The 24,512-nt window shown below is 35.4% G+C and overlaps 1 protein-coding gene across 1 annotated transcript in view; it reads right to left on the bottom strand.

Annotated features, from left to right (window-relative positions):
- FAM227B (family with sequence similarity 227 member B) overlaps nt 1-24,512 on the bottom strand; it is a 259,682-nt gene that overhangs the window by 197,136 nt on the left and 38,034 nt on the right. Inside the window, exons 7-9 of the mRNA XM_060294279.1 lie at nt 20,880-20,978; nt 7,777-7,878; nt 4,576-4,702 (exon numbers count right to left, since the gene is read on the bottom strand). Coding sequence (XP_060150262.1) covers nt 4,576-4,702; nt 7,777-7,878; nt 20,880-20,978 — 328 coding nt within the window. The remainder of the gene's footprint in view (nt 1-4,575; nt 4,703-7,776; nt 7,879-20,879; nt 20,979-24,512) is intronic.

Below are 24,512 nucleotides of genomic sequence, written 5' to 3'. Positions count from 1 at the left end.
AACATTTTGTGCTTTTGGTGTACAGAAGTATGTACATTTCTGTAGGTTATGTACCTGGGAGTCATAGATATGCTGGTCCAAACTCACATATGTTCAGCTTTATTAGATATTGATTGTACACTCCCACCAGCATGGCTGCCTTTTATCTTAAGAAAATGCAGGTTTGAATTTTTTTAACTCTGTTTGAGATAAGTGTACATTTACATGCACTTGCAAGAAATAATACAGAGAGATCCCCATACCCTCTATTTAGTTTCCCACAACGGTAACTAATACCTTGTAAAACTATAATATGGTATCACAACCAGGATATAGACAATGATATAGTCAGGATATGGAACGGTTCCATCACAAGGATTCCTCGAGTTTCCCATTTTAGCCACACCTGCCCTCCACTTTAAACCATTTTTTTCTGCCTGATGTGAAGTTAATAGGTGAGGAAACAATAGATGATCCTTTTGCTACAGAAATGTTTTCTACTAAGGTGAAGTAGCCCCCAGAGAAGTATTGAAAGAAGTGTTCAACAGGGATGACTAGCCTATGTTGGGAGGATATGCATTCATAAACAGCCGTATTCAGACTAGAAGTGAGCAATGAAGTTTACTAAAGATAGATCAATTTTGTGCCTGTGTAGATGGTTTTATAATAAAACTGAGATCATTCCACCTTTTGTGAATCCTAGGGTGTTAATCAAGTACGTGTTTTAGCATATGAATAATAAAGCCCAAGTAGTTGCTGGGAAACACTGGGAGGATTAGGGAGGGCTTACTTCCTCTAAGTCTTCAGAAAAATTTCCCTTTTCCTTCTCTGCAACAATTTTTCATAAATTAAATACCGGTGTTTTTATTTTATTCACCTCAGGGGGCAATATTCCATTACTCATAGGAGTTCAGACACTGGAGTCTGACAGGCTTAAGTTGAAATCCTGGTTCGTTACTTAGTAGTAACTGTGGACAAATTCTCTTAACCTTGGTTTTCCCTTTTGTAAAGGAATAATAGCATATTGTTACAATAAGGATTTTTGAGGCTTAAGTGGGATTTTTTATGTAAAATGTGGATTTCTCTTGCTCAGCTTGCTGTTGACTTTGCTGTGGATTTAACCCTCTTTCTATATGTACAAATGGAGACCACTTGTCATGTCTAGATTCTTGCCCATGTCTGAGTCCAGCATCCATTCATCTAGCATAGTTCTGCTGTTCCTTCAATGTCTACTTATATTCTTGAGTCAGGCTATGAAGATTACCTTAATTATCACTGTACTTTTTCTTCCTTTGCTTTCAAATGCTTTTAGTGTTTACTATTTCTTTCTTGTAATTCTCCTATAGTGTAGACACCATTTAGGGCACAGTCATCTCCTTGTTACATTTTAAAATAATCACTAAAAATTTGAGATTTTGTTATAAAAAATGCAAATGTTGACGAATATTACATCTCAAACTTAAATCCTGATTCCATAAAACCCTACCACCACAACCTTCTCTTACAGTCTTCACCATTTCAGTAGTTGTCTATTTGCTCAGGCTAAAATTCTTGGCATCATCCCTGACTCTTTTATTTGTTCCACTTTCAACTTCTATATATCAATAAATCCAATGGACTCTGCCAGCAGACTTATCTAATATAACTTACCAGCTCCTCATCCTTTAACCAACCTGTTCTAACCAATCACCATGTCTCACTTCTATTACTGCAATATCTCCAACTGCATTCCTGATTCCTCCCTTGTCCCCTCTATGGTCTCTTGTTCTCCCAAAAGCTAGAGTGATCCCTTATAAACATATTTTAGGTTACAAGTATTATTTGCTCAAAATCATCTAGTGCTTTTCCATTTCACTCATAATGAAAGAGTCCTTATAACTGCCTATAAATTATGAGATGCCCTAACCTACAGACATATCTCTGACCTCATCTTTCTACTTTTCAATTCCTTTCTCATTCTACCTCAGCTACATTGGCTTCCTTGCTGTATTGCAAATATGCTAATCTTCTACCTGCATCATGGCCTTTTCATATGCTGTTCCTTCTACCTAAAAAGTTTCCATTCCAGATATCGACATAGTTCATTCTCTCACTTCCTTTGAGTCTCTGATGAATATTACCTTCTCATAAGGTATTCTCAGGTAACCCAATATGAAATAACACCAGTTTCAGTGGATGTGTTTATAAACACACATTAGAAGACTCTAGAAGGTGGAGACAAGAAGGCAGACTAACTAGGAACCTCAGGACCCAAGGTACAACACAACAGTGAAGTCCTTGGGTTTTCTTTTTGACTCATATTTCTCGGTGCTAGAGAAACCAGAATCCAGAAATGGTAACAGGCAAAGATAAAAGAAGTCTCAAGAAAACCCTCCTCTCTCTAGCCAAAGGACCAGGAAAAGGGCTGCCTAGTAGGACAGAAAACTTTTAGACAATAACTGCTTGCTCCAGCCAAACACAACAGGAAAATCTGCTGCTCCAAACCCACCACTGCCAGAAAAGGGTGGTTGGAGAGCCTCAGCTTCCACTCTCACTAGGGTAGTATCAGAGGAGGCAGAGCAGAGACGGAAGACTTTTATTCCCACAGGACTGGAATGAGGTGCACTTTCCTCTCCCTATGGAAAGTGGTGTCAGAGGAGGCCTAGTGGAGACTGTGACCACTGCCCAGATATAACAAGGCTACCCTCCCCCTTATAGTGTCAGTGGAAGCCACTTGGGGAGCAGTAACAAGGCATCCCTGCCCCTAAAAGCCAGGGTGGTATCAGTAGAGGTCTGCTGGGAGCTGTAACAAACCCTCCTCGCACCACTATGTCAAAAGAGACCAAGTGGGTAACCTGGACTTTCATTCCCCACCTGACAGTGCCCTTCTCCCCCAACTAGAGCAGTGTCAGAGGAGGCCTGTTGAAACACAAAATTTAGATAAGATTCAGTCTTACAATACCCAAAATGTCCAGGTTTTAATTGTCATATAAAAAACTAGGAAATTCAACTTGAATGAGAAAAGACAATTGCCAGCATCTAGATGACACAGATTTTAGAATCACAAGGATTTTTCAAGCAGTTATAATAAAAATGCTTAAACAATAATGAACACACTTGAAACAAATGAAAGAACAAAGTCTCAGTGAAGAAACAGAAGATATAAAAAAGAACCAAATGTAACTTTTATAACTGAAATGTACAATAACCAAATTTTTAAAAAAATCAAGAATGAGCTTAACAGCATAATGGAGGGGACAGAAGAAAGAATTAGTAAACTGGAAAATAGAATAATAGAAATTGCTGAATTTTCAACCTTCAGATTAATTCTACCAGTCATAGCCTATAAAACTTCCTGAACAAGAAAATTTTTGTTTACTTCAGCTAAAACTATTCATTCTGATATTTAAATAGGATAAGGTATTTATATTAGTGTTCTTGCCTTTACTTCAGGCAGTTTGCATATGGAATGCTTTGAAGACCCATAGGAAGAGCGTAAAGTAGACACCCCCCACTGGATTTACCAGAGGACTTTAAAACCTTTCCTTATACATCTCCTAGCTCATTGCTATCGCTCATCTAAATATGTTATATACATTCTTCTTTAATTACATAATAGAAACTAGTTAAAAGCATAAGAATTATAAAAGAAATATGAAAACTATATTTGCAGATGATATGCATAGAAAACCCGAGACAATCAGTGACAAAACTAACTTGAATAAAAGGATTAAGTAAGACAGTGACTTATAAAATTTCATACAGAAGTCAATATGAATTTTCGGGGGACACAATTCATTCTACAACAGGTCTGTAGGAAAGTTGTTCTGTTCTTCACATTTTTTTTCTTATAGTATTTTTGTATGAATTCTGTGCTCATTCTCTTTTTGCGTCTTATATTTGAATTAGTTGGATTTTTCTCTATAATTAGGAGACTCCTGTCCTATGTGTATTGATGGAGGTGGGTGGTCCTCAGGGTTGTTTTCTAGCATGTACCTCCCAAGGACTCCCTCCTTAAAATATGAAACATTTTCTTAAAGAAATGGTTTGGTTACTAAGAATTGACACAAAACAGTTTTAAAAAATTAGTCAAAATTTGGACAGATTTATAAGATGGACTTGAAAACAGTCAATAGCTTCTGGTAGTCCATAATGGTATAGTAGTCTTAGGAAACAATATTGGGGAGGTATTTCCAGGAATATGAAACAATACCTACTTTTTTTATGTTCTACAAGGAACTCAATTAGCTCTAGAATTTACCCAATATTATTTGCTATAAAAATGCCAGCAGTGTTCCAAAAGCAGCTTAAAATATTTCTCTTACAAATATAAAATATCTATGGTATGGTTTTCTCTCTGTGGCAATTTGGGTTTCTATAATAATTCCACTGCCTGTAAAATTATCTGGCTTTCTAAAGTAAACAACTGATTAATTTTAGTATAACAGAATTTTCAGAATAAAATAAATAATCATTATTATTTTGAAACACAGACATCAATATGCTATGTTTTGTAAGGCAAAGAACTACAAATTTTTTTGAGTGGAGTAAACAAAACACCGCAATTCAAAAGTTTTAGGTTCCACAATAATGATCAATACTTAATGATATTCGTACCTGACAACCAGAGAAAAATGTTATTCCCTAGATCTTCTTTAAATTCATCATTAAAGAAATCAGTGGATTCTGGAAATGCTTCCTGGAATGTTGCATAGATAGCCTGTGCCAAACAATCAGGATACACCTACCAAAAACAGAGTCATATTAAAATAATTCCATATTTCATATAACATATCTCAACTACCAAAGAAATTACTAAATTTGTGAAATATACGTGTCCCTTTTTTCTTATAGCTTGCTTTTGGCCATTTAGTACTTCTTTGTATTTCTAACTGAGGAATATGAACAAAGAAGAGTTGAAAATAAAGTCAGTCAATTTGGCTATTTGTTAGCATTTTGGGAAAAAAATTTAATTTGGATAAAGGATGAAGTTACAATTAAGATAAGATACTCTAATGATTCTACATTTATTTCATTTAACCTTGCTATTGATACCCTCTTTCAGAAAAAGAACACTGTCTTTCAGGTCATTATAATAAAAAGCATATTATATATATTAATTGAAATATATTTGACATGTAATACTATGTGAGTTTAAGGTGTACAACATGTTGATACATTTGTTTACTGTAATATGATTACCACCATGGCATTAGCTAACACCTCTATCACGTCACACAATTATCACTTTGAGTGTGTGGTGAAAATAAAGAGCATGTTTTTAAATAATTGAAGCCTGTTTAGGTGAGTTAATATATTATAACCACAACTGTAAAATCATGATCCGATTTTATATTTGTATCATACAAATAGATGGTACTATCAGTATTATATTAGACTTAAAGTCGCTTGACTACTAAGCTTCTCTTGGGGACTGACTAAACACAGGAAGATACCAGATTTTTAGAGTAAAGATTTAAAATATTTTATCTGCTATTTTGGAAGGCTGGCAGACACAAGAAATTAGAAGAGGCAAGGAATGGCTTCTCCCCTAGGGCCTCTTAAAGAAACGAGCCCTGTTGATACCTTGATTTTAGTCCTATAAGATTCATTTTGGACTTCTGACCTATATAACTGTAAGACAATGAATTTCTGCTGTTTTAAGCCACTAACTTTGTGATAATTTTTACACCAGCAATAGGAAACTAATAGAGCCACCTAATCCAGTAGTGCTAAAATCTGCTGGTATGGATGGTATTCTTTGAAGAACTCCATAAGTTTTTTTGGGTAGGGGAGTAGAGGAGAGGGAAGAATGCTTTAATATACTGATATATTTAATTTTACTGAATAAACCATGAACATTTTTACTACCAGAAAAATCACATATTATAATTGTGGTATATAAAATCACACTAATAATCAAAATTTAAAAGTTGAACAAGGTAAGTAAGAGGAACTTTTAAAAGTTTTCTGTGAATATTTCACCTTCAGGAGATTAGGGGAAAAAGAGATCAAGTGTCAAATGGTGTTGGGAAAATTTCTGAAGGAATATCATTGTATGACATTGGAAGAAACTGAAGCAAAAGCTATACTAAATATGTTCAGATTCAGTTAATTTGTACTGAATAGTGAGACCTGAAGCTAATTTTTTGATTCTTAAATATTAATAGTTTTCTCTTTCTGTGGTAAGATAAATCAGATGAGCCAATAGTAACAAAACACCTTCTTATCTGAATGAGCTAAAAATAATAGAAATTGGTCAATGAGAGTTGAGGCTCCATGTCTACTTATAGAGCTGTGAAGGTAATAGACCTGTAGGGAGGTGGCGTGGTTCTCAAGTATTGAGACAGGGAGAGGGAACATTATAAAATGACTGAACAAAGGTCAAGGGGTCAAATCATTAAGGTGTACATGTTATTTGTTCTCAAGTGAGGCTTTGAATCTTGGTTAAACAACTTCTAATTTCTCCTTGGAAAAAGCCACTGAAAATAGGGACTTAGAAAAAAAATCAAGTCATGATTTGAGAAGGATTATAAATACAATATCTATCAAAAGGCACATCCATCCCAAGGGAGAACATTTGGACCATAAATGTAAGACTAGAAATTACAGAATAAGGGATATGCAATGGTGCCACTACCTCCTTTGTTCACATTAAATAGGTCTTTTATTCTTTTCTTAAGAGCCCTGTGTTAAAGCATGCTTGATTTCATCGAGCCTTGTATATAGGCTAGAAACACCACAAAGGGATAGACTAGGTGAAAGCGTATGGATAGGAGAATCAGCTGGTTTTGTCATCTCTAGACAATTTTAATGACCAAAAATCCTAATCATTAACTATTATTTTCCTGCAAATAAGAAAAATAAATTTAATATTAGCAGAGAAAATCTTAGTCTATCTTTCAGAACATTAGTGTTCTATAAACAATTTATGAATCATGGATCAACCTCTTCATCTGATGGACAACCAGCTGTGGAACTGAGAGACTGAATGTCTTGCGAAGATCACCTGGGTAATTACGAGCAGATTCCAGATGTGAAGCCAAGTCCCTTATGCCCAGTCCACTACTGATTTCCTTCTACGATACTGTATGTATATGTTTGTGAGATAGATCAAGATTGAGCATAAATATTTGGCAATTTAAGTTTATGTTTTCATCATGAAGGACATTTATTTTTATTTTAGGTTTTACCCATGAAAACATTGACTGACTCAAAAATACTTCTGTATTTCTGAATTACAGATGTCTGTACAACGAAGTATTTAAATGTGGCTTCTGCTTTGAAACGCTAGATGTTTACATTTTAAAACACTCCGTGAAATTCCTACATGTCTTCATTTCACACTACTCAAGAACATAAATTATTTTAACCAAATTATTTTACTATAACAGACATAGTAAAACATTTGATTCATAAATTTGTCCATTGTTCCTTACTGTAACAGGTGCTTAGTACTTAGGCATAACACAAGAAGTTAAGTCCTCTTAGATCAAGATACTTTATAAAGTAAAATGATAATTTTGTAAGTAAAATACCAAGACTATACACAGAACAAGTCAATAGTTTTCAAATTATTAATATGCAAACAAATACATATACCACACTGAGGAGATTCTGTAAGGCTTTTAGTCAGTAGAATATAATATTCTGGGGTGGAGGGGCATGACTTTTAAAATATTATCATTATTTACTCTACTTTAGGTAATTTTGCTTGCAAAGTAACAAAATATGTTCTCATATGTGTTTAAATAAAATAACTATTTTTATATTTCACTTGCTATAAAAATAATTAGCATAATTAATTTCTATATTTACCTGAAAGAATGCATCCTTTCGACTTAGAGGTATGCTCATGAAAAGTGACACATAACTTTCTGAAATTCTATCAAACAAGGAATCTTGACTTTCTCTGTCAGGCTTAAAAAATAAAACACACATGGAATTAAAAGCATTAATGTTACAATTTAAAATTAGAATCTGTTTACATAATGTCAGTAACTCTATCTTCTTAAAGGGCAGATCAGTTGCTATAGCGGGATGAGCATGGGTTTTTGGCATCATGCAGACCTGAATTTGAATGCTGGCTCCATTATTCATTAGCAGCACTATCCCAGGCAAGTTAATTAAGTCCTAGTTTCCTTATCTGCCAAATACAGATAATATACACATACCTTAAAGTATTATCTTAAAATTAAATAGGGACAAGGATTATATTTTGTTTGACTTTGTATTTCAAGCCCTCAGCATGGTGCCTGGCACACTGAAAGCACACCAACATTTGATGAATTAATGAAGGTTCTTGAATAGTAGTTGGCATGCACAAGGCAATCAATGACATAGTTGCCTGCTATTATTCTATAACCATTCCAAATTTTTCATAATCAGTAACTCAGTATAAAATCAAAGCAATTACTGGAATGAGACAGTCATAGCCAGAACTAGTAAAATTGTGACATGAGAACTATACTAAAAAGAAAGTAAGTAGAATGTCATAAGAAGGAAGAAATCTGTAGATAATAATAATGTCAATATTAAAGTCCTAAGGTAGCACCTTGAATTCTTGCTCTATTAAGCAATGAAGAGATAAATTAAAGTACAAATCCATGAATTAAATAAAGCAATAAAGATGAATTAGAGTCCAAATTCATTTATGATGTCAACAGTAGAAGCATAAGCTGGCATTAATAGATTTTGGTAATAAACATAAAAAATGATCAAATTTAGTGGTAGTTTTCTATGAAATTAGCATGCCATATGAGCTGGGATTCATAAATGCATAGAATCTTAGACCTAAAATGGAAGTTAGATATCACCTAGGTTAAGCCCCTCTATTTTAGTGACTGCATTGATGCTCAGAAAGATTAAGAGAATTATTTAAGGTTATACACAGTTAAGTAACTGAAAGCCAGACTAGAATCTAGGTCTCCTAACTCCCAAAACAGCTTTCATGCTTGTGTAATAAGTTTATGGAAGGAGATGGTAGCAGAAATAATAATGATAATGTTAATAATTCTTGATCATTTATATAATGGGCAGTGGTTCTAAGACTTAGGGTTGTGTGACAATTAAATGAGATAATATATAATTTACTAGTAGAGAAAGTTGGCATGTTTCAGTTACATGATCTACACTTAACATGTGTGATGAAATACCCAAACAGAAAGTTGTAGAACATGTCTTTGACTAAGACAATTCAACCTAATGTCCACACCATATATACCTCCACAGGAAACTGAGTAGCAAAATGGTACAGCGAATTTTTATACATGTTTTGGTATGTTTGAAAAGAAAACGTATCCTACAGCTTTTGGATATTCAGGTTACTGATATGTTCATTAGATCTAGCTATTTAACATATGTTAAATCATACTTACATTCCAGGAATAAATTTCATTGGTCAGATTGTATAACCCTTTTAATATACTGAATTCAGTTTGCTAGTATTTTGTTTAAGATTTTTGCATCAATATCCGTCAAACAGGATATTGGTCTGTAGACACTTTTTTTGTTGTAATATCTTTGGCTTTGGTATCAGGGTAATGCTGGTTTCATAAAATGAGCTAGAAAGTATTCCCCTCTCTTCAATTTTTTGGGAGAGTTAGAGAAGGACTGGTGTTAATTCTTCTTTAAATGTTGGCAGAATTCATCAGTGAAGTCATCTAGTCCAGGACTTTTCTTTGTTGGGAGGTTTCTGATTACGGAAACCTGATTGAATCTCCTTACTAGTTATAGGTCTATTCAGATTGTCTATTTCTTCATTATTCAGTCTTGGAAAATTATATGTTTCTAGGAATTTGTCCATTTTATACAGGCTATCCAATTTGTTGTTATATGTTTGTTCACAGTACTCTAATAATCCTTGTTATTTCTTTGCCAATAGTAATGTTTCCACTTTCATTTCTGACTTTGGTAATTTGAGTGCTTTTTTTTTTTTTTTGGGCTACGCTGAAAGGCATATGAGCTCTTATATGAGATCTTAGTTCCCCAACGAGGGATCGAACCCATGCCCCCTGCAGTGGAAGCATGGAGTCTTAACCACTGGACTGACAGGGAAGTCCTCACTTTTTTTCTTAGTCTAGCTACTGGTTTGTCAATTTTGTTGATCTCAAAGAATTAACTTTTGGTTTTACGATTTTCTCTACTGTTTACCAATTCTCTATTTTATTTATCTCCACTCTAATCTTTATTAATTCCTTCCTTCTTTGTTGTTCTTTTTCTAGTTCCTTAATATGTAAAGTTAGGTTGTTGATAATATTGCTTTTTGATTTGTTTAAAACTTTAAATTTGTCGTTTAGCAATGCTTTTGCTTTATCCTATGAGTTTTGGTACACTGTGTTTTTTGCTTTCATTTGTTTCAAGTTATTTTCTAATTTCCCCTGTGATTTATTCTTTGAATCATTGGTTGTTTAAGAACTCTTATACATCAACAATGTGAGAATAATTTGTACATCCAGTTTGGAAACAACTTGGCACTACCTTGTGAAGTTGAATATCTTCATACCCAACAATGCAGCAATTCCATTCCTTCTCTATGTGTCTTGCAATTTTTGTTTGAGAGATGGACATCTTCAATAGGACAGTAAAACCTGAGGTATAAAGTAGTTATGCTTGGGAATAGGTACGTCTCTTCTCTTGTTAGCCTTTAGGGTCTGAGTCAATTAAGTAAAATGTTAAGCTCCATTTGGGTTTTGTTTTTGCTACGGCTACTCTCAGTGAAACAGAGGCTTCAAATTCTTCCTGCATTGCCTTGTTTTTAGAAATCTTGAAGACCCACCTTTTGAATTCATTTTCTCTAATTCCTTCTGTTTTTCAGTTTTTCCTTTTATTGGTTTCCTCTCTGATCTTTATTATTTCCTTTCTTCTGCATACTTTGGTTTTCATTTCTTTTTCTTTGTCTAGTTTCCTACAGTAGAAGTTGAGGTCATGGTTTTTGAGAACTTTCCTTATTTCAAATCTAGACATCTTAATGCTTTAAATTTCCAAATACTGCTTGAGGTCCATTCCACAAATTTTAATCTGTATTTTCATTTTCATCAAGTTCAAAATACTTTTCAATTTCCCTACTGATTTCTGGTTCGACCCACAGCTCCTGAGAAGTGTGTTATTTAGTTATCAAATATTTGAAGATTTTCCAGGTAGCTTTCTGTTATTCATTTATAATATAATTCCATTTTGGTCTAAAAACATACTTTGTATGATTTGAATTATTTTCATTTCATTAGGATGTTTTCCTAGCCCAGAATATAGTTGGTAAAAGTTTAATGGGTACATGAGAAAAATGTGTATTCTGCTGTTGTTATGAGGAATGTTTAATAAATATCAATTAGATCCATAAAGTTGGTTAACAGTATTGCTCAACTCATCTACATCACTCTATATCATTAACTGGTTTTCTGCACATATGACCAATTATTGAATATAAGGTGTTGAAATACCTAACTATACTTATAGATTTGTCTATTGCTTCTTTACGTATTAAAATTTTTCATTAAATGTGCTTCAAAGCACTTTAATTAGGTACATAAATATTTATGATTGTTATGTCATATTGATGTATTGACTACTTTATAATTATACAATTACTTTCTTTTTCCCCGGTAATACTCTTTGCTTTGAAGGCTACCCTGTATAATGAGTTCAAAAAAGTTGTGATTTTTGTGGGTTATATATGGCTTGTCTTCGTTATTTTATGAGTGGAATTGATGTACTTTCCAGCCTCCTGAATCTTTTTGGGAGCCAATGTTCCAAGGACAATTTTGAAAACATTAAGGGTATATCATTACTGTAATTCTTCTAGTTAAACACCATCAAGGAAATTTTTATCATTAGCCAACACGTTGGCCAGCAATTTTTGGAACACTGCATTCTCACTAACAATATAATAATAAATAATAATGATAGATGTAACCACTGAACACTTACCATATACCTACTTCCATGTAAACAACTTTACATGCATTTTCTAATATAACTCCCAATAAACAGATAAAGTAGGTAATTTTAAAAATTTCATGAAAGACTTAGAGAGGTAAGTAACTATTCAAAGTGACATCATTTTCTAAGTGGATAAATTTGTTTTTGAAGGCCAGATCTTAATTCTATTATATTGAATCTCATATTACATTTATATAGTATTTCCACAGTTTACTAGGGATCTTATTCATGTCACTTTTAGAACACACAACAACTCTAGGAAAAAAGAAGGTATATGTTATTTTTACCTGTTTTTTGTTTGTTTTGTTTTATTTTGTTTTAGAGAGATGACATAACTGAAGCTCAGAGTGATTTTCTGACTAGCCCAAAGTCTCACACTAACTACTGGGAAAGCCAGATTTAAAAATTTAATTTCCTGGATTCCAGTGCAGCACTTTTTCTACTAGATCAAGCTACCACTACATCATAGGCAATAAAGGAAATCTGCTTTTATATTAGTCACCTAACAACTACTGAAATAAGTTTTAGAGCCAGCATACTGAACCATGCTATATTCTAGAGTATGATTATATATATATTTTTTCATATTATGCTGTTGGTAATTAAATTGTACAAGTGGCTCAGGGTTCTATTCCAGTTATAAAGTCATTATTGTTTATTATTCATAAAGTAGATCCAAAAATAGATAGAATTTATGTGTTTTGTACTCACCTGAAAATGTAGTACAGCTTGAAATAGGAGCTAACCTACCAAAACAGATATTCCCACACAATGCTGGTAAAAATGTATGGGCATGCACCACACTTATTTGGTGGATTTAGGAAACTAAGAGGTCATGCCATTTAACTAGTTCACTGGCTTCAATACATTTATATTTAACAATGAATCCTCTTAGAAATAAAACCATAGGTGAAATGTAATGAACAGAACAGATGAAAGAGGAGCTATTCTGGTTAAATCATGGAAATGTTGCTTCAATATGGCTTGGATACCCCTTCAGTTCCCTACAACACTAGCAGAACACTCATCCAGCTGAATCATATATTGTTCCTCAAAACACATCAGAAATCTTAACTGATACTGGAAATGTTATTAAATTATAATATTTTAAAATTATTACTGGGGTTGGAGTCAAGGTGGTGGACTAGGAGGATGCGGAATTCGCATCTCCACACAACTAGGGCACCTACCAGGCACCGGTGGGGGACCACGGACACCTAAGGGGACAGGAGGAACCCCCAGCGACCAGGTAGGGTGTGGGGGGAGCGAAGGGGGAGGAGAAGTGGAGGCAGGATGGGACTGGCGCCCCTGCAGGGCAGCTGGGGGAGGGGAAGGGATCCCACGCCTGAAGGGGTAAATTGGGGGACCATTGGGAGGGCAGGGGATCAAAAGGGAGCATGGCCAGGATTCCCCTGCCCACTAGGGCCCCTGGGAGCCTGTTGAGATCCCAGGTCTGATCCTCTGCACATGGAGGCCCCCTCCAGCCGTGCATGGGTCCTGAGGGAGTGGAAGGAAGGGAAGGGGGAGCAAAAGTAAAGGCTGGACCTCCAGCACTAGCACCCCTGAGGGGTGGCTGGGGGAGGAGGAGTTCCTACAACCAGCAGAACTCACCCACGGTTAGGGGTCCAGCGGGGACAGGGGAGACCCTGGGGGAGACAGTGGTGGTGGGGTGCAGAGGAATGGAAGGGAATGCGGCCGGCACTTTCCCTGTCTACTTAGGCACCAGGGAGCCTGATGGGCTCCTGAGCCTAATCCTCTGCCCTCGGAGTCTCCCTCCTGCAGTGCAGAGCCCAGGCCCCGCCCCTACACCCCCACCCAAGGCCCTACCACTACACTTGGAGACTCCCTCCAATGCTGGGCCTAAACCCCACCCACACACCCTCACTCAGGGCCCTAACTCCAAACTCCAGAACTCCACACACCAGAGGTCCTCCTTTCCATGTACTGCCTCTCCCCTTCTGAGTAGGTACTAAGCAGAGGCCCTGCCACACACTCAAAGGTCACCCCCCACCCACCTAAGTCCTGCCACACACAGAATCCCACCCTGGCTTAAGTTCCACCCCCACCTAAACACTGCCCCAACAGCCAAGGTTTTTTTTTTCCTCTTTTAGATTGGGGTTCTGTTTTACCTTGTTGATTCACTTATATTTTTATTTTTCCTAATAAATCTTTTATTTTTCTAATTTTATTTTATTCTTTATACTCTGTTATTGTTCTCTCCTTTTGGCTTGTTCCCCCACTTTTTTTTTCTGTTGTCGTTTTATTTTACCATGTTGCAGTTGTTTCAAATATATTTTTATTTTTCCTAATATATTTTGTTTATTCTTTGATATGTACTGCTCCTTTTGTTTTTTTTTTTGCCACGCCATGCAGCTTGAAGAATTTTGGTTCCCAGCCCGGAGGTCAGGCCTGACCTCCTGTGATGGGAGCTCTGAGTCCAAAAAGCTGGAATAACAGAGAACCTCAGACCCCAGGGAATATTAATTGGAGTGAGGCCTCCTGGAGGTGCTCATCTCAGCACCAAGACCTGGCTCTATCCAACTGCTTGCAAACTCCAGTGCTGGACGCCACAGGCCAAACAACCAGTAAGACAAGAATACAGCCCCACCCAACAGAAGAAAAAAAAAGGAAATGACAAAAAATTATCTTACAGACAAAGGAGCAAGGTAAAAACTTACAAGACCAAATAAATGAAGAGAAATAGGCAACCTATCTGAAAAAGAATTCAGAGTAATGATAAAGATGATCCAAAATCTCAGAAACAGAATGGAGAAAATACAAGAAACATTTAACAGGAACTAGGAGAACTAAAGAACAAACAAACAGTGATGAGCAACATAATAATTGAAAAGAAACACACTCTAGAAGGAATCAATAGCAGAATAACTGAGGCAGAAGAACAGATAAGTGAGCTGGACGATAAAATGGTGGAAATAACTGCCAGGGACAGAATAGAGAAAAAAGAATGAAAAGAATTGAGGACAGTCTCAGAGACTCCTGGTACAGCATTAAATGCACCAACATTCAAATTATAGGGGTTCCAGAAGAAGCAGAGAAAAGAAAGGGTCTGAGAAAATATTTCAAGAGATTATATTTGAAAACTTCCCTAACATGGGAAAGGAAGTACTCAATCAAGTACAGGAGGTGCACAGAGTCCCATACAGGATAAATCCAAGGAGAAACATGCCAGGACATGTTAATCAAACTATCAAAAATCAAATACAAAGAAAAATTATTAAAAGCAGCAAGGGAAAAACAACTAATAACATACAAGGGAATCTACATAAGGTTAACAGCTGATCTTTCATCAGAAATTCTGCAAGCCAGAAGGGAGTGGCAGGACATATTTAAAGGGATGAAAGGGAAAAACCTACAAACAAGATTACTCTACCCAGTAAAGATCTCATTCAGATTTGACAGAGAAATTAAAACCTTTACAGACAAGTAAAAGTTAAGAGAATTCAGCACCACCAAACCAGCTTCACAAGAAATGCTAAAGGAACTTCTCTAGGCAGGAAACACAAGAGGAGGAAAAGACCTACAATAACAAACCCAAAACAATTGGTAATAGGAACATACATATCAATAACTACCTTAAATGTAGATGGATTAAATGCTCCAACCAAAAGACATAGACTGGCTGAATGGATACAAAAACAAGACCTCTATATTTGCTGTCTACAAGAGACCCACTTCAGACCTAGGGACACATACAGACTGAAAATGAGGGGATAGAAAAAGATATTCCATGCAAATAGAAATAAAAAGAAAGCTGGAGTAGAAATTCTCATATCAGACAAGATAGACTTTAAAATAAAGACTATTACAAGAGACAAAGAAACACACTACATAATGATCAAGGGATCGATCCACAAAGAAGACTAACAATTGTAAACATTTATGCACCCAACATAGGAGCACCTCAATACATAAGGCAAATGCTAACAGCCATAAAAGGGGAAATAGTAACACAATCATAGTAGGGGACTTAAACAGCCCACTTTCACCCATGGACAGATCATCCAAAATGAAAATAAATAAGGAAACACAAGCTTTAAATGACACGTTAGATAAGACGGACTTAATTGATATTTATAGGACATTCCATCCAAAAACAACAGAATACACTTTATTCTCAAGTGCTCATAGAATATTTTCCAGGATAGATCATATCTTGGGTCACAAATCAAGCCTTGGTAAATTCAAGAAAATTGAAATCGTATCAAGTATCTTTTCTGACCACAACGCCATGATACTAGATATCAATTACAGTAAAAAATCTGTAAAAAATACAAACACATGGAGGCTAAACAATGTGCTACTAAATAACCAAGAGATCACTGAAGAAATCAAAGAGGAAACCAAAAAATACCTAGAAACAAATGACAATGAAAACACGACAATCCAAAACCTACTGGATGCAGCAAAAGCAGTTCTAAGAAGGAAGTTTATAGAAATACAATCCTACCTCAAGAAACAAGAAACATCTCTAATAAACAACTTAACCTTACACCTAAAACAATAGAGAAAGAACAAAAAACCCCACAAAATTAGCAGAAGGAAAGAAATCATAAAGATCAGAAATAAATGAAAAAGAAATGAAGGAAACGATAGCAAAGATCAATAAAACTAAAAGCTGGTTCTTTGAGAAGATAAACAAAATTGATAAATCATTAGCCAGACTCATCAAGAAAAAAGGGAGAAGACTCAAATCAACAGAATTAGAAATGAAAAAGGAGAAGTAACAACTGACACTGCGGAAATACAAAGGATCATGAGAGATTACTACAAACAAATATATGCCAACAAAATGGACAACCTGTAAGAAATGGACAAATTCTTAGAAAAGTACAACCTTCTGAGACTGAACCAGGAAGAAACAGAATACATAAACGGACCAATCACAAGCACTGAAAGTGAAACTGTGATTAAAAATCTTCCAACAAAAGACAAGGACCAGATGGTTTCACAGGGGATTTCTAGCAAACGTTTAGAGAAGAGCTAACACCTATCCCTTCTCAAACTCTTCCAAAATATAGCAGAGGGAGGAACACTCCCAAACTCATTCTATGAGGCCACCATCACCCTGATACCAAAACCAGACAAAGATATCACAAAAAAAGAAGACTACAGGCCAATATCACTGATGAACACTGATGCAAAAATCCTCAACAAAATACTAGGAAACCGAATCCAAAAGCACATTAAAAGGATCATACACCATGATCAAGCAGGGTTTATCCCAGGAATGCAAGGATTCTTCAATATAGGCAAAACAATGAGTGTGATACACCATATTAACAAATTGAAGGATAAAAGCCATATGATCATCTCAATAGATGAAGAAAGAGCTTTCAACAAAATTCAACACCCATTTCTAATACAAAAAAAAACCACCCACAAAGTAGGCACAGAGGGAACCTACCTCAACATAATAAAGGCCATATATGACAAATCCACAGCCAACATCACTCTCAACAGTGAAAAACTGAAACCATGTCCTCTAATATCAGGAACAAGACAAGGTTTCCCATTCTCACCTCTATTATTCAACATAGTTTTGGAAGTTTTAGCCAATCAGAGAAGAAAAAGAAATAAAAGGAATCCAAATCGTAAAAGAAGAAGTAAAACTGTCAATGTTTGCAGATGACATGATACTATAAATAGAGTATCCTAAAGATGCTACCAGAAAACTACTAGAGCTAATCAATGAATTTGGTAGAGTAGCTGGATACAAACTTAATGCACAGAAATCTCTTGCATTCCTACACACTAATGATAAAAAATCTGAAAGAGAAATTAAGGAAACACTCCCATTTACCACTGCAACAAAAAGAATAAAATACCTAGGAATAAACCTAGCAAAGGAGACAAAAGACCTGTATCCAGAAAACTATAAGACACTGATGGAAGAAATTAAAGATGATACAAACAGATGGAGAGATATACCATGTTCTTGGATTGGAAGAATCAACATTGTGAAAATAACGATACTACCCAAAGCAATCTACAGATTCAATGCAATCCCTTTCAAACTACCTGGGCATTTTTCACAGAACTAGAAAAAAAAATTTCACAATTTGTATGGAAAAACAAAATACCCCAAATAGCCAAAGCAATCTTGACAAAGGAAAACGGAGCTGGAGGAATCAGGTTCCCTGACTTCAGACTATACTACAAAGCTACTGGCACAAATCAAGACAGTATGGTACTGGCACAAAAACAGAAATATAGATCAATGGAACAGGATAGAAAATCCAGAAATAAACCAGAAATAAAAATCCAGAAATAAACCCTTGCACATACCTTATCTTTGATAAAGGAGGCAGGATTATACAATGGAGAAAAGACAGCCTCTTCAATAAGTGGTGCTGGGAAAACTGGACAGCTACATGTTAAAGAATGAAAGTAGAACACTCCCTAACACCATACAAAAAATAAACTCAAAATGGATTACAGACCAAAATTTAAGGCCAGACACTATCAAACTCTTAGAGGAAAACATAGGCAGAACACTCTATGACATAAATCACAGCAAAATCCTTTTTGACCCACCTCCTAGAGAAATGGAAACAAAAACAAAAATAAACAAATGGGACCTAATGAAACTTCAAAGCTTTTGCACAGCAAAGGAAACCATAAACAAGACCAAAAGACAACCCTCAGAATGGGAGAAGATATTTGCAAATGAAGCAACTGACAAAGGATTAATCTCCAAAATATACAAGCAGCTCATACAACTCAATATCAAAAAAACAAACAACCCAATCCAAAAATGGGCAGAAGACCTAAACAGACATTTCTCCAAAGAAGATATACAGATCGCCAACAAACACATGAAAGGATGCTCACCATCACTAATCATTAGTGAAATGAAAATCAAAACTAAAATGAGGTATCACCTCACACTGGTCAGAATGGCCTTCTTCAAAAAATCTACAAACAATAAATGTTGCAGAGGGTGTGGAGAAAAGGGAACCTTCTTGCACTGTTGGTGGGAATGTAGATTGATACAGCCACTATGGAGAACAGTATGGAGCTTCCTTAAAAGACTAAAACTAGAACTACCATATGACCTAGCAATCCTACTACTGGGCATATACCCTGAGAAAACCGTAATTCAAAAAGAGTCATGTACCACAATGTTCATTGCAGCACTATTTACTATAACCTGGACGTGGAAGCAACCTAAGTGTCCATCGACAAATGAATGGATAAAGAAGATGTGGCACATATATACAATGGGATACTACTCAGCCATAAAAAGAAACGAAATTGAGTTATTTGTAGTGAGGTAGATGGACCTAGAGTCTGTCATACAGAGTGAAGTAAGTCAGAAAACTAAATACTATATGCTAACACATATATACGGAATCTAAAAAAAATGGTTCCAATGAACCTAGGGGTAGGAAAGGAATAAAGACACAGACGTAGAGAATGGACTTGAGGACATGGAGAGGGGGAAGAGTAAGCTGGGACAAAGTGAGAGAGTACCATCGACACATATACACTACCAAATGTAAAATAGATAGCTAGTGGGAAGCAGCTGCATAGCATAGGGAGATCAGCTCAGGGCTCTGTGACGACCTAGAGGTGTGGAATATGGAGGGTGGTAGGGAGATGCAAGAGGGAGGGGATATAGGGATATATGTATGCGTATATCTGATTCACTTTGTTATACTGCAGTAACTGACACAACATTGTAAAGTAATTATACTCCAATAAAGATGTCAAAAACATTATTACTTAATAACTGCATTTTAATTTTAGGAAGCCAGTAGTTTCTAGAGAATAGCTTGCTTAAAGATAAAAAGATTTCTAATCCTTGTTTATTCTAAGGATAATCCTATATATGTAGTGGGTCATTAATATCTTCGGGTCAAATCTGTTTCTTCAAAATAATATTATATGGCTTGACAAAGTTACTAGAAACATTGCTAGATTATGTTTCCTTCAAAAACTTGCTATACATAATCCTAACAGATTTAAGTGGGAAAGTAATGTTTCTTCTCATGTTCTATCATGGAAAAACATAAATTTGGGATTCACATCTAGGGAAAGAAATTTAAGGTAATAAAACTCTGATTGCAAAAATTTCCCTATGTAATTACCTTTGTAGAACTGATACACCGCTTCCTATCCCTCATTCAACTCCTAACAATAATAGAAACATAGTACAGATAATCTTACCTAGAATTACATTAATTATTCTAACATGAAGCTCTATGTAAATGGCTTGTATGTAAAATTAGTAACACCCATTCCTTCATGGTATGAAAGAATCCATTAGCAGTTTTCTTTGGGTAATTTGAGGTGGGGAGGTGAAGAACTGAGTCTGTTATCAGGCTCCCCTGATGGGGTAGCACACCTTCTTAATGCTTAGACCGCGATCCCCTGCGTTACCCTACTTTCCATCCTTCTAGATCCAGAGGCCACATGGCAGTCATTGGTATTCACCACTTTTTCCAGGTTCACGTATTCTCTAATGTAAGACTCGGGTACTGCTTATTTCCATTCTCTTATTGCTTCCCAGATACCCACGTCTTTCCCTTTTTAATCCTAAGCAGAGTTTTTATCTTTCTGAATCAAGTGAGGACCCTCACCCCATCTGATACTGTAGAGTGTTTTCTAAGTGAAACCTCCCTCAATGTCACTGATTTGCAGTGGATATTCTGTTTCGCGTTCATCAGCACGTTACAGTATTGAGTAAAGCTACAACTTTATTACTCAGTACAGTGTTTGATTTCACTAATCTTTTTCTGATTAATAAAGACTCTGGATCTTTGAAATCCATATTAAGGTTTTAACTTCTCTGAAAGAACTCTAGATTTCAAACAGGGTTTCTAACATGTGCAGAATACTAAAAAAACAAGTTCTGTGACAGGATCGGAAAACATTTTTTGTACCAGTGCTACCTCTACTGAAAAATTAATTATGCTGCAAATCAACTTTAAAAAAAAGAAGTTTAAAAAATATCATTATACCTTAAATTTATGGAGAAACCACCACCAAAAGGAATCATGCAAAAGAGCAACAGAGGCTTCTGAGAGGAAATGAGTCTTCCAGATTTTAAAAATTTTTCCCTATGGAAAAAAGACACATGGAGACCAAATTAATAATATTATAAGACATGTTACTGTAAATAGGCTTTATAAAGAGTGTGTATTTAATAGTTATAAACTACCACTGCTTAATAGAAATTTAATGTGAGCCATATATATATTTTCTAATAGACATTTTAAAAAAGTAAAAGTAAAAGGTGAAATTTTAGTGACAATTTGTTTAACCAAATGTATTTAAAATATATTTTAATACATAATTGTTATTAAATTATTAATGAAATATTTTACATTCTTTTGGGTACTGGGTCTTTGAAATATAGTGTATATTTTATACTTATAGCACATCTCAATTTGAACATAAATTTTCATCATAAATACTAGATCGCAATTAGATTTTGTAAACTATATGGTTGTAATTTTGTTTCAACCATAATTGAAAGTTGTTCAATAACTGAATCAAGTATTAATTTTAAAATTTATATATAATTAAAATAAATAAAATTTAAAAATTCAGCTGATCACAGACATAGAAAACAAACTATGGTTACCAAAGGGGAAAGTAGGGAAGAGGGATAAATTATGAGTTTGGGATTAACAGATACACTCTACTATATGTAGAATAGGTAAACAACAAGGTCCTACTGTATAGCATAGGGAACTATATTCAATACACTGTGATAACCTATAATGGAAAAGAACCTTAAAAAGAACATATATACATATGTATGTATAACTGAATCACTTTGCTATACATCAGAAACTAAGACAACTGTAAAACAACCATACTTCAATTAAAAAAAAATTCAGCTGAGTCACACCAGGCATATTTCATATTCTCAATAATCACATTTGATTAGTAGTCACTGAAACGACAGTGTAGACTAGAAGAGGAATAGCAAAACTCCAAGACACATGTTAACAATTTCCCTTTTATGCTGAAGACAGGTATCAGCAATCATGGGATTGTAACCCAATGGGCCCCATCATAAGTCTAGACCCTAAAGATAGTGTTCACTCTAAGCAATTCATCAAAATTGGCACATAAAGTTAATTCACCATGACTACTAGAGACTATAAGTCTTGGTTTAAATAGGTACCTTCAATAGTCATTTTATTTTATTCACTAAAAGTTTGTAAGGCCAGACTCAGTAGAGTTCAAGAATTCTTTTAATGAAATCCATAGGTATGAATTTCTGTTCCTCAAGTACAAGTCTACAAAAAGGATACCGTGCAAACGTTTATACCAAGGAGATTATCTATCATGCATACTGTGGGAGCACTTCTCCTTCATAGGCCACTAACTATAGTATATACATTGGTAACAGCTTCAACTTATTTAGCACTTTTTTTTTAACATCTTTATTGGGGTATAATTGCTTTAGAATGGTGTGTTAATTTCTGCTTTATAACAAAGTGAATCAGTTATACATATACATATGTTCCCATATCTCTTCCCTCTTGCGTCTCCCTCCCTCCCACCCTCCCTATCCCACTCCTCTAGGTGGTCACAAAGCACCGAGCTGATCTCCCTGTGCTATGCGGCTGCTTCCCACTAGCTATCTATTTTACATTTGGTAGTGTATATATGTCCATGCCACTCTCTCACTTTGTCACAGCTTACCCTTCCCCCTTCTTAAAATACAGGAGAAAATCTGAATATTTTTTGTTGAAATTATTTGCAAATTTCAAGCAAACATGCTTTTTAGTGTAAACTAACTGCATGATTGCTTCTATTCTAAGCTTTGGTTATGTTTAGTATCACTAACTTTCTTTTTCAGGAAAATTCCAGATTCCTTAAAATATATCAATATTTAGTCAAAACAACCAAAAACAGAAATCAGCCAAAAAACCCCAAACCCGACTTAAAAAGTTAAATGGTACTTTCCTCCATCACCCTCTACCCTTTTGTGATACTTTTTTGATTCAAACAAATGTAAACATACCTTAAAACCTATACATTATCTGACTTGGAATTTATTCTCCTAATATAGATTCTAGGTTGGATAAAACTACTTCTAATGATCTCTTGATTTCTGTTTGTGTATATCTGTATCTTTGTGGCTCAGCTTTCTTAAAATATAGGCCGCTTTTCACTCAATTCAATAAAATTTTTACTGAGCATCATCTGTAGCCAAGGGTCCATTCTGGGTGGTAAAGGGGATAATTTATACTTTATCAAGAAACTTAATCTATGACTGTATGTTCAGGAATGTATTTGGATGGGGTTACGTGAATCCAGTCAATTCCATGGATTCCCTCACCTTCAAGCATGTAACAGTAACCCTTTAACCTTCTTTTTCCAAGTTTCAGATGTTATAATAAGCATTTCTATGAAATAACCTTCCCTCTGATATTATTTTCCTAAGCTTATTTTCTCTTCACTTTAATGTCATCATCTATCTCAATGCCACTGCACTGTGCATGATCTAGCAAGCCAATTTAAATTCTTTACTGAAATCAGGGAGGGGTATTAACAAATAAAACACTGGTTATCTATACCTAGATATACCACTGGTACACAAACTCAAAATATCCTACACCCAGCTGCTTGTCATATCCTGTGCACCCCTTCCCCCAAACCCATACCTACTTACACTCCTCACTTTCCTACTTCTTTCAAAAATGACAGCGTCCTCCAAGTTAACCATATGAAATGTTTATCATAGCTGTACTTCCGTGCCTTGTTTATGTGACTGTGATGTACATGCACCCAGAGTTAAAACACAGTCCCATTTTAGAACACAGAATGTGAGAGTTAAAAAGATTATATTGTCTAGAACATTTATAAGATGATTTTAACAATAATTTGTATTAATTTCTTTTTACAATAAAACCTTTTCCCTGAGGAAACTTTGGAAAATATAGTCAGAGAAAGTCACAAATAAGCTCATGATCCAGGCATAACAATTACCATCTATTGTTTTTCTCAAAAAAAAAATTGTATCAGGTGATCAAGACGGCAAACTAAGCCTTCCCTCTCACCCAAATCCCATAAAACATAAAAGAGAATTGAAAAGCATCTGTATTAGCATGGAAAATAAGAGAGAGTGTCATTACTGAATCATTTTAGGTGGAGTTTTCAACTGAGGTGCTCTGTGGTTCCCTAACTGAGGGGCAAACAGGAGACCCAAGTCAGGTTAATCAGATTATTTCTTGGAATACTGTGTCTTGAAGATGGAACACTAAAGTGATACACTCTCTTTCACCTTGAAGAGAGGGAAAAATGGGCAGAAAATAATGGCTGGAGCTGATTCATCCAAATTTAATGGTTGATTATACTCCTTCTGAAGGACTGTAGAATACTATAGCAGGAGGGAAAACAGGGATTTTGTGTCGAGAAAGAAAGAGCCACAAGGAGGCTGGGGGTGAGGGATGGGAAGAGGGCCTACTAGGGGCCAAGTCCATCTTAGAGAACTGTCTTGAGAGGAATCTGCCTGGAGGTACAAGGAGCACTGTTCAAGTCCCCAGGAAACAGAAACCTTTTTAGGTGACCACTTAATATTTAAGTGGGTGGGAAATCAATACCAGTAACCACTCAGCCCTCATCCTATCCCT

The sequence above is a fragment of the Globicephala melas genome, chromosome 2 (assembly GCF_963455315.2).
Source record: "Globicephala melas chromosome 2, mGloMel1.2, whole genome shotgun sequence".
Classification (NCBI taxonomy): Eukaryota; Metazoa; Chordata; class Mammalia; order Artiodactyla; family Delphinidae; genus Globicephala; species Globicephala melas.
The sequence above is the reverse complement of the archived record's forward strand: the minus strand, read 5'-3'. Positions and strand labels throughout refer to the sequence as shown.